The sequence below is a fragment of the Equus asinus genome, chromosome 21 (genome assembly GCF_041296235.1).
Source record: "Equus asinus isolate D_3611 breed Donkey chromosome 21, EquAss-T2T_v2, whole genome shotgun sequence".
Lineage (NCBI taxonomy): Eukaryota > Metazoa > Chordata > Mammalia > Perissodactyla > Equidae > Equus > Equus asinus.
Window position 1 is genome coordinate 55756614 of NC_091810.1, and position 14321 is coordinate 55770934.

A 14321-nucleotide genomic window follows, 5' to 3' on the forward strand; every position below is an offset into this window, starting at 1 on the left:
CATGTGGAATAAGGGCTCCTTTCCTGGGTCAACCTGGTAAACTCCAAGGTTTCTGATGTGACACTGAAGGGAGATATTGAGTCTCTGAAACGTTTTTTTCTTTTTCCCCTGGTAATGTTACTTCTTGGACTGTCTTGGTTCAACGGTAAACCGTGAGGATCTGACAGATCTTTTGAAGTTATTCTCAGAGAGGAGTTACAGTGGTCTGGGGTGTTTTCCATAGTAGGACCTCATTTGGGAACTGGCTTGAAAAAATTTAAGTTCATTGGCTTTCAGGATAGTATTAAAGTTGCTTTTTTGGTACTTGGTGTGTATTTCTTCGGTGAGGGGTAGGGTGCATTTAGGGACTATAACTGGGCAGGAGAAACTGAAAGTACTGTTCTTGGTTTTTATTTTTATCTTATTCATATACTCAGGCTTTGGCATTTTTGTAATAATTATCTCCTCGATGCGGGATTCACATTTCAGTTGTATGCAGGTCTGATTTGTTAATTTAGCGGTCACTTTCTCTGTTGTTTCATGAATGAAATCTGCATCTTAATTTTTCATTCTAGTTCCAATTGCTAATCCAGCATTTGCGAATAGCTCCAAACTGGGATATGTAAGTAACATTTATATTTTAATAATTTATTCTTCATTATTTTATTGAGTAGTTATACATATTTATCAAAAACACATAGACCTAAATACTTAATCATAAAATATTCTGAAGTAACAATAACTCTGAAACAATAGGCAATTTTTATAGGCATCATTTGTAAACTTAAAAAAATTTAAAAATAGTCCTTATCCTATATTATAAAATTAGAATATTATAAATATAATTCTAGGATTATATAAACTTCATCTGGAAATGTTATTAACTGTTATTCTTTTGAGTATTCTTTATCAGATACTTTACCCTTGATCCCTGTGTTTTAATTTAGTTACGCTTCCTAAGGCTTTTTCTCTTGCCACTGTATCTTTCCCTTATGTAGTGCATTGCTTCCTTATGACGTTATTTAAAATTTAATGGGATCATGATCTGTAAGCTCTTGGTGGAAGGACGTGTACTTGCTTGTTATGGAGGCAGCATGCCCTAGTGAAAAGCACATTAGATACAGTGTTAGAAGGTTCTGGGCTCTGGTTGCCAATTAGACTTGGCCAGATGATTGCCTCTTTCCGAGTCTTAGCTTCCTGGGAAGTCTTTGTAGGATGATGACATTGTATAGGCTTTAGATTTGACAGACCTGGATGTCGATCATAGATCTGCCCTATGGGCAAATTGCTTTAACTGCTGAGCCTTGTTTTTCTCATTTGTAAAATGGGAATAGTGTGTCTACTTCATAGATTTTTTAGTAATAATTAAATTTTGAATGACATGAGTATATGAAATACCTTGCACAGTGCCTGGTTCTTAGTGGGTGCTTAGTATATGTTGGGGGTGTAGAAGTTGTAGTTATTATCGTTTGCTTATCTTGTATTATTGTTAAGAGAAGCACATGAAAACATGAACTTGAAGGGATTTTGTGAAATGTGATAGTGGTAAGATAGTAATTATTCTTCCATGCTGGTGAAATGGGGGGAAACAACAGGTGTTCACAAAATGTTTTTTTGGGCCAGCTGGGCGGAGCAGTGGTTAAGTGCACACATTCTGCTTCGGCGGCTGGGGTTTGCCGGTTTGGATTCCGGGTGCAGACATGGCACTGCTTGGCAAGCCACGCGGGCATCCCACGTATAAAGTAGAGGAAGATGGGCACGGATGTTAGCTCAGGGACAGTCTTCCTCGGCAAAAAGAGGAGGATTGGCACCAGGTGTTAGGCTAATCTTCCTAAAAACAAATCACAAAAAACAAAATGCTTTTTTGGACAATTGTTCTTATGCATCTTCTGCTGTTACTCTCTCAAGGTAAAATCTGGCATTGCAAAATAGAATTTTTAGGTAGTTTTAGCATGTAAAACTTTGAGAAGGTTTGTGGTATGCTCATTAAAAATCAACCAACAAAATCTAACACTTTAGCTAAAACTTGTTATATCCTTGAATGGGGTGCCCCCTGCTGCCTTTTAAAAAGAGACATTCTTGATCCTTTCCAAGTACTGTCTTTAAAGTTTTTTGCTATTGTATTCATTGAAGTTTAATTGTGAAACAGTTTTAATTTGAGGAAAATGATAAATAGTAAGGTAGAGAAGTCCCCTGCATGGAGCCTTCATTTACTCTCTCTCTCTTCTTTCAAACACCCTCCTTCCAGTGAGGTCTCTGACCAGGTTGTATCACCATGATAGCATATGATGAGGTGAGGGGCCTTCACGTAGCAGGGGGATAATCACTGTGGAAGGGGGTAGTTTTATTGGCTTTGTTCAGCAAATAGAAAAACAAAATAGAATAGCATGACATAATTTTATAAGTTTCTCTTCCCCTTATAACATGTTATGTATCTTTAATGCCATTAATTATTTGTCTAAGATACTTTTTTAAGGTATGGCTTTTTAAAACTATGTTGTGAATGTCTGATTATTTTATTTACCATGACCTATTTTTGGATAGTATTATATATTGTAAACAATATACTGATGAACATTTTTGTGCTTAAATCTTTGTGCCTATCTGTTTTTACTTTTTCCCCTTAGGGCAGATTCATAGAATTAGAACAAATGTAGAAGGCAATAAATATTTTTGTGAGTTCTGATAAATTGCTAAAATGCATTTTAGAAATACTGTATCAGTATGCATTTCCAGTCAATGTGTATAAAAATCACCTTTTGTTAGAACTTTCAACAGTGGATATTTATCAAATTTTATAACCCTTGCCAGTGAACTTTATTGAGATATAATTCACATACAATCATGATATTTTAATTAAAAAATTTTGTGGTAAAATATACATAACATAAAATTTACCATTTTACCTTTTTTTTTTTTGCTAGGGAAGATTTGCCTTAAGCTAACATCCATGCCAGTCTTCCTGTTTTTTAGTATTTGGGCTGCCAGCAGATCATGGCTGCTAACAGAGCGGTGTAGTTCTGCGCCTGGGAATTGAATCCAGGCTGCCAAAGCAGAGCATGCTGTACTTAACCACTAGGACACCATGGCTGGCCCCATTTTAGCCATTTTTAAGTGTACAATTCGGTGGCATGAAGTATATTCACAGTGTTGTGCAACCATCACCAGTATCAATTTCCAGAACTTTTTCATCATCCCAAACAGAAGCTCTTACCCATTAGTCAGTAATTCGCTGTTCTTTGTCCTCCCGGCCCTAGTAACCTCTGTTCTACTTTTTGTCTCTGAATTGCCTATTCTAGATACCTAGTATAAGTGAGCTCATACAATATTTGTCCTTTTGTGTCTGGCTTATTTCACTTAGCTTAATGTTTTCAAAGTTCATCCATGTTGTAGCATGGATGTCATTCCTTTTTAGGGCTGAATAATGTTCCATATATGTATGTGACACATTTGTTGATGCACATGTGGGTTGCTTCTTCTTTTGACTATTGCAAATGACGCTGCTGTGAATACTGGTGTACAAATATCTGTTCGAGTCCCTGCTTTTGGTTCTTTTGGGTATATATCTAGAAGTGGAGTTGCTGGATCATTTGGCAATCTTATGTTCAACTTCTTGAGGAACCATCATACTGTTTTCCACAGTAGCTGCACCATTTCACATTCCTACAGTAGTGCATGAGGGTTCCAATTTCACCATATACTGTTCAACACTTGTTTTTTACTTCCCTTTGGTTTTTTTTTTTTTTGTAGTAGCTATCCTAATAGGTGTGAAGCCGTATGTCATTATGGTTCTGATTTGTAGTTCACTAATGACTAGTAATGTTGAACATCTTTTCATGTGTTTATTGGTCATCTGTTTATGTTCTTTAGAGAAATATCTGTTCATTTTCTAATTGGGTTGTTTGTTTTATGTTGTTGATTTGTAGGAGTTCTTTATATATACTGGATATTAACCCCTTATCAGATATATGATTTACAAGTATTTTCTCTCATTCTGAGGGTTACTTTTTCAGTCTGTTGATAGTGTCTTTTGATGCATAAAAGGTGTAAATTTTGATGAAACCCTATTTTTCCTTCTTTCCTTTGGTTCCGTGTGCTTTTAGTGTTCTATCAAGAAATCATTGCCAATCCAGTGTCATAAAGCTTTTCATCTATGTTTTTCCTAAGAGTTTTTTAGTTTTAGCTCTTACATTTAGTTTTCGATCCATTTTGAGTTAATTTTTGTATATGGTGTTAGGTAAGGGTCCAACTTCATTTCTTTGCACATGTATATCCAGTTTTCCCAGGACCATTTGTTGAAAAGGCTGTCATTTCCCCACTGAATGGTATTGGCACCCTTGTTGATAATCATTTGACCATATATATGAGAGTTTATTTCTGGGCTCTCTATTCTATTCCATTGGTCTATAGATCTGTTTTTATGCCAGTACCACAATATCTTGAAGTTTTGAAATCAGAAAGTGTGAGACCTCCAACTTTTTTCTTCTTTTTCAAGATTATTTTGGCTCTTTGGGGTCCCTTGAGATTCATATGAATTTTAAAAAGGATTTTTCTGTTTTTTTCTAATTTTTCAAATATTACTTGAATAAAGTGAAGTAAATGTTCATCATCAATTTTTTAAATACGATTTCTCCATTTGTGAATTCTTTGCTCTACTTTACCTCTTGGTTGATTAGATTTAATTATTTGGTAGTTTCTTTTAAGAGGATCTCTCAGAGGTGTTACTTCTGGAGTTGTTGCCTTCTTGAGTCTTTCTCTCTGTGGTTTTAGGGCTCAGGCATAAGGGATTGAATGAGACCTTGCGCCCTAGGGTCATGCTTGGACTTTGCTCTCTCTCCTTTGCTGACTGAAGCTCTGGCAGACTCAGGAGCCAACCCATCTTTTTCTTCCGCTTATATGTGACTAGTTTGATTTTGTTTCTCAGTGTCTGAATGTTTCTTTTTGTTCCAGGCCCTCAAAATTTTACTAGAATGTGTCCAGTTATCTCTTTTTATTAATTTGCTTTGGCAGTTGGTCTAATAGATGCTTCAGCCTTTCTTTAGCTTTCCTATTTTTTTATGATTTCTTCATCACTGTTTCATCTGTTTTCTACTCCTGAAACTCCTATAGGATGGGTGTAGGATTTCATATCTCTTGACTGTTCATTTTCTTTTGCTTTCTCACTATCTTTTATTGAGATATAATTCACATATCATAAAATTCACTTTTTTTAATTAATTTTTTTAGAGCAGTTTTAGGTTCACAGCAAAATTGAGGGGAAGGTATAGTGATTTCTCATGTACTTCCTTCCCCCACACATGTGTGGCCTCCTCCCATTATCAATATCCTCCACCAGAGCAGTACGTTTGTTACAGCTGATGAATCTAACTGTACACATCATAATCATGCAAAGTCCATAGTTTACATTACAGTTCACTCTTTCAGTGGGTTTGGACAGATGTATAATGACATGCATCCATCATTATGGTATCAGAGAGAGTATTTTCACTGCCCTAAAAATCTGTGCTCTGCCTGTTCATCCTTCTGACAAAAACTGAACTTTTTACTGTTTTCATAGTTTCGCCTTTTCCAGAATGTCATGTTGTTGGAATCGTACAGTATATAGCCTTCTCAGATTGGTTTCTTTCACTTAGTAATGTGCATTTAAGGTTCCTCCATGTCTTTTCATGGCTTAATAGCTCATTTCTTTTTAGTACCAAATATTCCATTGTCTGCATGTATCACAGTTTATTTATCTATTAATGTACTGAAGGACATCTTGGTTGCTTCCAAGTTTTGGCAATTATGAATAAAGCTGCTGTTAACATCCATGTGAGCAAATATTTTCAACTGCTTTGGGTAAGTACCAAGGAGCATGATTGCTGGATTGTGTGGTAAGAGTATGTTTAGTTTTGTAAAAAGTCACTAAACTTGTCTTCCAAAGTAGCTGTACCATTTTGTATTCCCACCAACAGTGAATGAGAGTTCCTGTTATTCTATAACCATGCCAGCATTTGGTGTTGTCAGTGTTTTTGGTTTTGGCTGTTCTTCTAGGTGTGTAGTGGTATCTTATTGTTGTTTTAATTTGCATTTCCCTGATGACATATGATGTGGGACATTTTCTCACATGCTTATTTGCCATCTGTAATATCTTCTTTGGTGAAGCGTCTGTTAATGTCTTTGGCCCAACTTTTCATCAGGTTGTTTGTTTTCTTATTGTTGAGTTTTAAGAGGTCTTTGTATATTTTGGAAAACACTCTTATCACATGTCTTTTGCAAATATTTTCTTCTAGTCTGTGGCAGATCTTCTCATTCTTTTGATGTTGTCTTTTGCAGAACGGAAGTTCTTAATTTTAATGAAGTCTAGCCTATCAGTTGTTTATTTTATGGATCACACCTTTGCTGTTGCATGTAAAAAGTCACTGCCACATCCATGGTCACCTAGGTCTTCTCCTATGTTGTCTTCTAAGAGTTTTAGAATTTTTTTATTTTACACTTAGCTCCATGGTCTGTGTTGAGTTAACTTTTGTGAAAAGTGTAGGAGCTGTGTCTAGATTAATTTTTTTGCATGTAATGTCCAGTTATTCCTGTACCATTTGTTGAAAACACTATCTTTGTTCCATTTTACTGCCTTTGTTCCCTTGTCAAAGATCGTTTGATTATATTTATGTGAGTCTGTTTCTGGGTTTTCCATTTTGTCCATTGATCTATTTGTCTATTTTTTGCCAATGCCTCTGTCTTGATTACTGTAGCTTTATAGTAAGTCTTGAAGTCAGGTAACATCAGTCCTCCAACTTTGTTCTTCTCATTCAATATTTTGTTGGCTGTTTTGGGATCTTTTGCCTCTCCATATAAACCTTAGAATCAGTTTGTCAGTATCTACAAAATAACTTGCTGAGATTTTGTTTGGAATTGCATCGAATCTGTGGATCAAGTTGGGAAGGACTGACTTCTGGACAATATTGAGTCTTCATATCCATGGATATGGAATACTCTCCATTTCTTTAGTTCTTTGATTTTGTTCATCAGAGTTTTGTAGTTTTCCTCATAAAGAGTTCGTATGTATTTTGTTAGATTTATTCCTAAGTATTTCCTTTTTTTGGTCGCTAATGTAAGTGGTATTGTGTTGTTAATTTCAGATTCCACTTGTTCATTGCTGGTGTATAGGAAAGCAGTTGACTTTTAATGTTAGCCTTGTGTCCAGCACCTTGCTATAGTCACTTACTAGGTCGAGGAGTTTTTTTTTTCCCCTTCAGTTCTTCAGGATTTTCTACATAGGCAATCATGTCATCTGCAAGCAAAGACAGTTTTGTGTCTTCCTTCCCAATCTGTATACCTTTTATTTCCTTTTCTTGTCTTATTGCATTCGCTATAGCTTTCAGTATGATTTTGAAAAGGAGTGGTAGTGAGAGTCCGTGTTCTTGCCTTGTACATGATCTTAGTGGGGAATTTTTGAGTTTCTCACCATTAAGTGTGATGTTAGCTGTAGGATTTTTGTAGATAGTCTTTATCAAGTTGAAGAAGTTTCCCTCTATTCCTAGTTTACTGAGAATTTTTATCACGAATGTGTGTTGGATTTTGTCAGATGCTTTTTCTGTATCTATTGATATGATCATGTGATTTTTCTTTTTTAGTCTGTTGATTTGATGGAAATTCACTTTTTAAAACTGTACAATTCAGTGCTTTTCAGTATATTCACAAAGTTGTGTGACAATCACTACCATCTAATTCCAGAACATTTCCATCACCTAATGAAACCCTGTATTCATTGCCTCATCCCCCTAGTCCCTGGAAACCACCAGTCTACTTTCTGTCTATAGATTTGCCTATTCTGAATATTTCATATAAATGAAATATACAAAATGTGATCTTTTGTGACTGGCTTCTTTCACTTACCATAATGTTTTCAAGGTTCATTCATGTTGTAGCATGCATCAGTACTTCATTCTTTTTATGGCTGTATAATATTCTATTGTGTGTATATACCACATTTTGCTTATCCATTCTTGATAGACACTCGGTGGTTTTGACATTTGGCTATTATGAATAATGCTGCCATGAACATTTGTATATGAAGTTTTATGTGAACATATGTTTTCATTTCTTTTGAGTACATACCTAGCAGTGGAATTGTTGGGTCATATGTTAATTCTGTGTTCAACCTTTCGAAGAACTGCCAAACTCTGTCTCTTACTGCCCTTCTCTAATTTTATCTTTGAGCTTTCAAGCTTGATATTTATCCTTGCTCATTTTGTTATTAAGAATCTCTATTTTATTTCAACAATTGTATTTTACAATTTTTGTGCATTTTCTTTTTTTCTAGTTGGTCCTTTTTCCTAGCTGCATGTATTTGGTCTATAATGTACTTTTGAATTTGAGGATAAATTAGAGGATTATAGAAATTCTGTTTTGGGGGCTGGCTCGGTGGCATAATGGTTAAGTTCACACACTCTGCTTCAGTGCTTGGAGTTTGCAGGTTCGTATTCTGGGTGCGGATCTATACACTGCTCGTCAAGCCATGCTGTGTTGACATCCCATGTACAAGAATACAGGAAGATTGGCACAGATGTTAGCTCAGGGACAATCTTCCTCATCAAAAAAAAAAACCAACAAAAAACTGTGTTGGAACAGAATTTAGGGTTAAATGTTATGACTAATGTTATGGTTAAACATTAAGATTATGAAAATTCTATTCTTATCTCTAACGCATGGGTCACTTCTTTCTCATCATGGTCCTTTAATGCTCTTGGTTCCTCAAATGCTTGGTGATCTTTGGTACTTAGTTTATATTATGAATAAATGGTTAAATTGATCAGTATAGAAGTTGACAATACAAATTTCTTCTGTACTTCTCTGTTTTTCCAACAACCTCATTTTTAAAGGAAAGGGCTGGCGTGTGAGTGGGTGATGCTTGTTGAGTGGTTGACTTGTATGTTGGGAGTCTAGCTGGCTGAAGAGCAGGTGGGCAGCCTGGAGGCCTCCTCAATTGCCAGGATGGGTTTTTCTTTGGGGAGGGGCTGGCTTTTCTGCATTAACTGCTTTCCCTGCTCTAGTAGCTGGTGTGGAGGACCACAGTCTCTGCTCCCCACATCCACACCTGTATCTCACCCCAGGGTAGATTGTTCAGTGTAGGAATAATTTTCTGTTTTTATTCTGGAGGGCAGGACTGCTGGCTTTTCTCTATCAAGGAGGGAGATGGGAAGGAGGCAGGACCGCATTGGCTCACCAGTTCATTGTGCAGTTCTCTAATCTGATGATTGTCCTGTGGCTCATCCTTGCTTCTGTGTTAGTTTATTTCAAGTCTCTGGGGCTTCTTTGGGAAGATATATATTTATCTGTGGTTCTTAGACAGGAATTTCTTCTATTTGTTCTCTGTCAATATAATTCCATCTATGTATATCATCTGGAATTTCCTCAAACATTCTGATCTGCTTTCAGCCCTTTGTTCTGTTTCTAATTATGATTTAATTATGAACAGTGTTTTCTTTTAGCAGACTCTTGAGGGAACAGAAAGGTGGGTGTCAGGGTCCAGTCAGCTATTGTGAAGCAGGAAAAAATCTCTGGAGTTTTGACTTGTGTTGCTTACGTGATTGTGATTGATGCAGACTTTCATTTTTCATTTGATGAATAAGGTATACAGAAGTGCTTCTAAATTTACAGGCGCTTAGGCTTTTTTGGTTTATATTTTTACTTCACTTTTATCATATCGTAATGTCTCCTATATAATTTATGCCTTTGGGAATTCCATGAATTTGTCTTTGTGATCTAATATAAAATAGTTTAAAAAAATATGTCATGAATGTAATAAATAATGTGATAATATTAGCTAACCCATTCAGCAGATATTAAATGTTGGACACTAGTAATTTCTTCACATGGGTTAGTGCCTTTGATTCTTTGAACAACTTGATGAGGTGCGTATTGTTGTTAGTCCTGCTTAACATATGAGGTAACCAGGCACATGAAGGATGAGTACTGCCTTCCCCACAAGACTGAGCCCAGGGCATTCATTCCAGAGTCGTAAACGCACCCTATACAGCTTCCCATTGAGTAAGGGTGGTCACTGTTTGTAGATGGTAGAGTTTGATCTATACGCCTGTTACTTTGACTTTTTATTGGGATGCTTTTATGTATGTATTCCTTGTGGTCTTCTTGCTATGCTTGGGAGAGAAGTAGACTGAAGTTGCCCACTCCTATCAGGTTCCCTTTTCATTCTTTGTTGTATGGTGCGTAATGATGAACAGCTTATATCGTTTGTAGGTCATGTCATTTTTTTTTTTTAGTTTACAGGAATCTTTTTCTCATTTAATGATTTTAGCCTTAAATTCTACTTTGAGATTTACTTTGGAAATCCTGCTCCACTTTTGTTTACCTTGTGTAATCATATTTTTACCTGCTCCTTTCCTACTAATGTGTTTAGTTACTTTGCTTTTTATATTGACATATTCATTCAACAAGCATCTATTGAGGGCCTGCTTTATGCCTGGTACCGTCTTGGTGCTTGCAGTGGGGAGCAAGACAGATCCCTGCCTTCAGGGACCTTGTGGGCTGGTGGGGGAGACAGATAATAAAGTAAACACATGAAGGAGTAGCTACAACATTTTAGATCTGCTCTGTCTAATATGGTAGCCACTAGCCACGTGTGGTTATTTAAATTTAAAACTAATTTCAAATATTATAATCAATTTGTGTAGTTCTTCACTTGCACCAGCCATATTTTAAGTGCTTGATAGTTACATGTATCTGGTGGATACAGAGCAATGCAGATATGGAACATTTCTGTCATTGCGTGAAGGTTTATTGGCCAGTGCAATTTTAGATGCTGTTGTGGACATGGGGACAGTTCTGAGGTACACTGTGATGGGTCATTGGGGGCACCTGAAGTGGTGACATTTAAGAAGAAACCTGAATTATGAGAAAGAGCTGGTTTTGTGAGGGCATTGTGTATAGGATATAGTTGTATGTAAATATTTCATGTAAACTGAGAAATAGTGTTATTATTACTTTAGATAGTTTATAATTTAAAACTATAAGAGTTTTAAGGTAGTATGTTTTCTCTTGTTCTGATAGGAATTGTTTCTGGTGAGGTTTGGGAAAATATTTAATTAGCATGTTAATACATTTTTCTTTAAGTTGAATAAATCTGGTAACCATTATTTAATTTTGTAGAATGAAAAATTGATTCAGTGTTTCATAAGTTTTGTGGGCTTGTCTTTGAACCAAGATAAATAAGTTTGCCTTGCATCCTCTAATTCATTAGTGAGTTTTTAATAATCAGCATTTGTTTTACTGTTGTGAAACAACATAGAGGATAATCCATCTGTCTCTTTAAATTGCACACATGTGGAAATTAAAGTATAATTGGCTTGACTGTGGTCACAAAACTGGTGAGTGGCAGAGCTGTGACTGGAAGCTTTTTCTTGTAACTTTTGGTCCAATGTCCTACCAAATCCTTTTCCAAATGATCACTTTTTGCTTGTGTTTTTTTTTAACTTTTATATTTTTTATAGAGGTTATGATAGTTTACAACATTGTGAAATTTCAGTTTTGCATTATTATTTGTCAGTCACCATATAGGTGTACCCCTTCACCCTTTGTGCCCACCCCCACACCTCTTCCTCCTGGTAACCACTAAATAGTTCTCTTTGTCCATGTGTTTGTTCATCTTTTTCAAAATGATCACTTTTAAAGTATAATCTTTTTATTCAAAGTCATGATGCTAATCATACAAATGCCTAGGACGTCTTAATCTGTATATGAGAAGAGATTTGAAGGTCTAATTCAAAAAGTGTTGAAATCCGTGAGAATTATTTCTGCCTGTTAGAGTTCTGACAACACGAGCACTTCCCTGTGATACTTCTCTGTCTGATTGGTTTCCCTCCATGGGTCCTGCAGACTTTAAGAATCTGAAAAGTAGAGGCTCTCTGGCTGATGTACACAATGATGAGCCCAGAGAACATGCATCACTAAATGGGAGGGTGGTTCTCATCAACTCACATGTTCAACTTTTTTTCCCCAATTAAAGAAATCTTATCAAAACTAATTTTCTAAGTGAAATAAACTTTTCCAAATCACCTGAAGTGATATTTAGTAATTTATCAACTTCTTTTTCTGCTGGATAATGAAACAGAAACATGTCACTAAAACTGGTATTTTTAGAACCATCTTTATAAGACTTATGATTGTAAAAATTTCTATTAAAGTGAATATATACATATGTTTAACTATTCTCTGATATTAATTATTTACTACTTATGTATGAAATCATTGGTCTACTAATAAGTAGAACAGAAACCTTTAACCAAATACCACTATACTCAGACAAAAAAGGGTTTAAGTTCTATTTCCTTCTCTATGGTGAGGACCTTCTATGGTGAGGGCCTTTTAAAATTTTACTTTCCATTTTACTATTAAAGTACAACTTGTTCAATTTTTGTTACTATTACTAATGGTACTGCAGAGGGCATTGCTCTTCATGTCTCCCCATGTCCACAAAGGAGCGTTTCTCTGGGCCACATACGGTGAGCATGTACTCCTCCAACATATTCCATTTTTATCTCATGTTAATGCTTATAATTGTGCAGTGTAACCCACGGGTTTGTTTCCTTGGTCCCTAACTCGTCTTCAGAGCCTGTTTTCTCTCCGTTTACAGAAGGGCCAAGATTGCTCGGGTGATTGGTTTACTGGCCTCGCACACAACTGAACTCCAGGAAAATACACCTGTTATTGAGGTAATTTCTTTTTCTTTTTTTAGAAGTTATAAAGGACTTTTATTATTGCACAAATTCAAAGTCTATCCAGATAAATTCTGCATTTTCCAAATATTGAGGTAATTTGTTTTATTACTGAAATGTTGTAAGTAACAGAAATGATTGTTCTTGGCTTTGTGATTTAGAACATGCAGCTTTCATCGACCTTCACTTAAGTTTCCTTGTGGAATTGTGGCAGTTGTTATAAAAAACCTCAGTAGACCTTTAAGCTTAAACACAGCTGCTCATTTATAACATACTTTCTTATTAAAGGTAGTATGGTGGCATTACAAGGCTTGTGGGCTCTAGTCATCATTATTGCAATAATTTTTGGAAAAGGCTTGTTTCACTAGTTTTTTTGTAGTCTACTCAGTGTTTTATTATAACTAATGTATTTTCTAGTTGAAACACAGCTCATAATTTAAATTAAAATTTTTTTGGCTTTTCATCTTGAATTTAGTGTTTTCATCCTTACCATTTGTCACTTATTTCTGGCAATATCCCAATGTTTAATGGCCATGCATGCACTAAAGGTATCTTCAAATATCAGTTATTTCTTTCAAATACTGATACTGGGAAACCTTTCTCAGTTAACTAGTGATTCAAGTTCCATGAACGCTACCATGGTACTGCCTTTTTGAGTGTCCTTGAATACTAAAACTACTATCTATCTTGTTAAATATCTGTTACACTTAATTAGTAATAGGTTTTGTTCTCCTTGCACTAGGAGAGTGTCAAGTCAAATTAGGTGAAAAGAGCCAAGGCTTTTAGGGAAAGGGCAAGAACTCATGAAGGAAGGAGAAAGTGGTAAGAAGAGGGGATTTTGTAGAGCCAGCACCTGGTGGTGTGGTATTTGGGGCTTTAAGAGGAATTGTTTAGCCAAGTTACTGTCCAACAGAACTTTCTGCAGTGATGGAATTGTTGTATATTTGTGCTATACAGTATGGTAGCCAGTTGCTGGGCTGTCTGAGTGGACATGAATGGGAGATTAATTTAAGCTTACTGCATTTCCTCTGCTATAATTCCATCCCTACTCCCTGCAAACTCTTAGATCTTTGAGCTACCAAAGAAAATGTCACTTAAGTCTAAACTTTTCTTTCTGGGACCAAGAAAAATGAATTGTGATCTGTGTGATCACTTATGGTGCTCAACTTGGCTCTCAGAGATGTATAAACTAGATTTTTACATAAAAGACCAAGCAGATAGGGCAGTATTGTTAGGCAGAGGAAAAGGCCTAGGAGTTCCAAAGTGGAGTCATCCAGTCTTAGGATAACGCAGAGCAAAAGGCCTTCAATGAAACAGAGTGACTGCAGGAGATGAGAGAGAACTTGATGAAAATTCTAAGACAAAGTCCTCAGATTTCAGAGGACATTCCTGGATAATCAGAACAGGCAGTGATTGCTCAGGAGCAGGGTGCCATGAAGAGAGAGCCTCTGAAGATATAAAAGATGACTATTGACTTAAATGTTCAGTTGCTGCAGTTTCAAGCAGGATGGGTATCTTAGGAAGCTGAGGTGGTGAATTTGAAGATTAGTTGGATGAATTCTCTTAGGATTCAGAACAAAAAGAGAAAGGATAAAAATTCAGAACTAAGAAGGTATTGAAGACAGTTCC

At 36.0% G+C, this 14321-nt stretch overlaps 1 protein-coding gene across 9 annotated transcripts in view; it reads left to right on the forward strand.

Moving 5' to 3' along the window:
- ULK4 (unc-51 like kinase 4) overlaps positions 1–14321 on the forward strand; it is a 499972-nt gene that overhangs the window by 43766 nt on the left and 441885 nt on the right. For all 9 annotated transcript variants that reach the window (XR_011496460.1, XR_011496461.1, XM_044754392.2 and 6 more), the window contains 2 exons: positions 555–601; positions 12611–12689. Coding sequence is in view for 7 of the 9 variants with exons in the window: in XM_044754392.2 (XP_044610327.2) it covers positions 555–601; positions 12611–12689 (126 nt within the window). In the remaining 2 variants the exon portion in view is untranslated. The remainder of the gene's footprint in view (positions 1–554; positions 602–12610; positions 12690–14321) is intronic.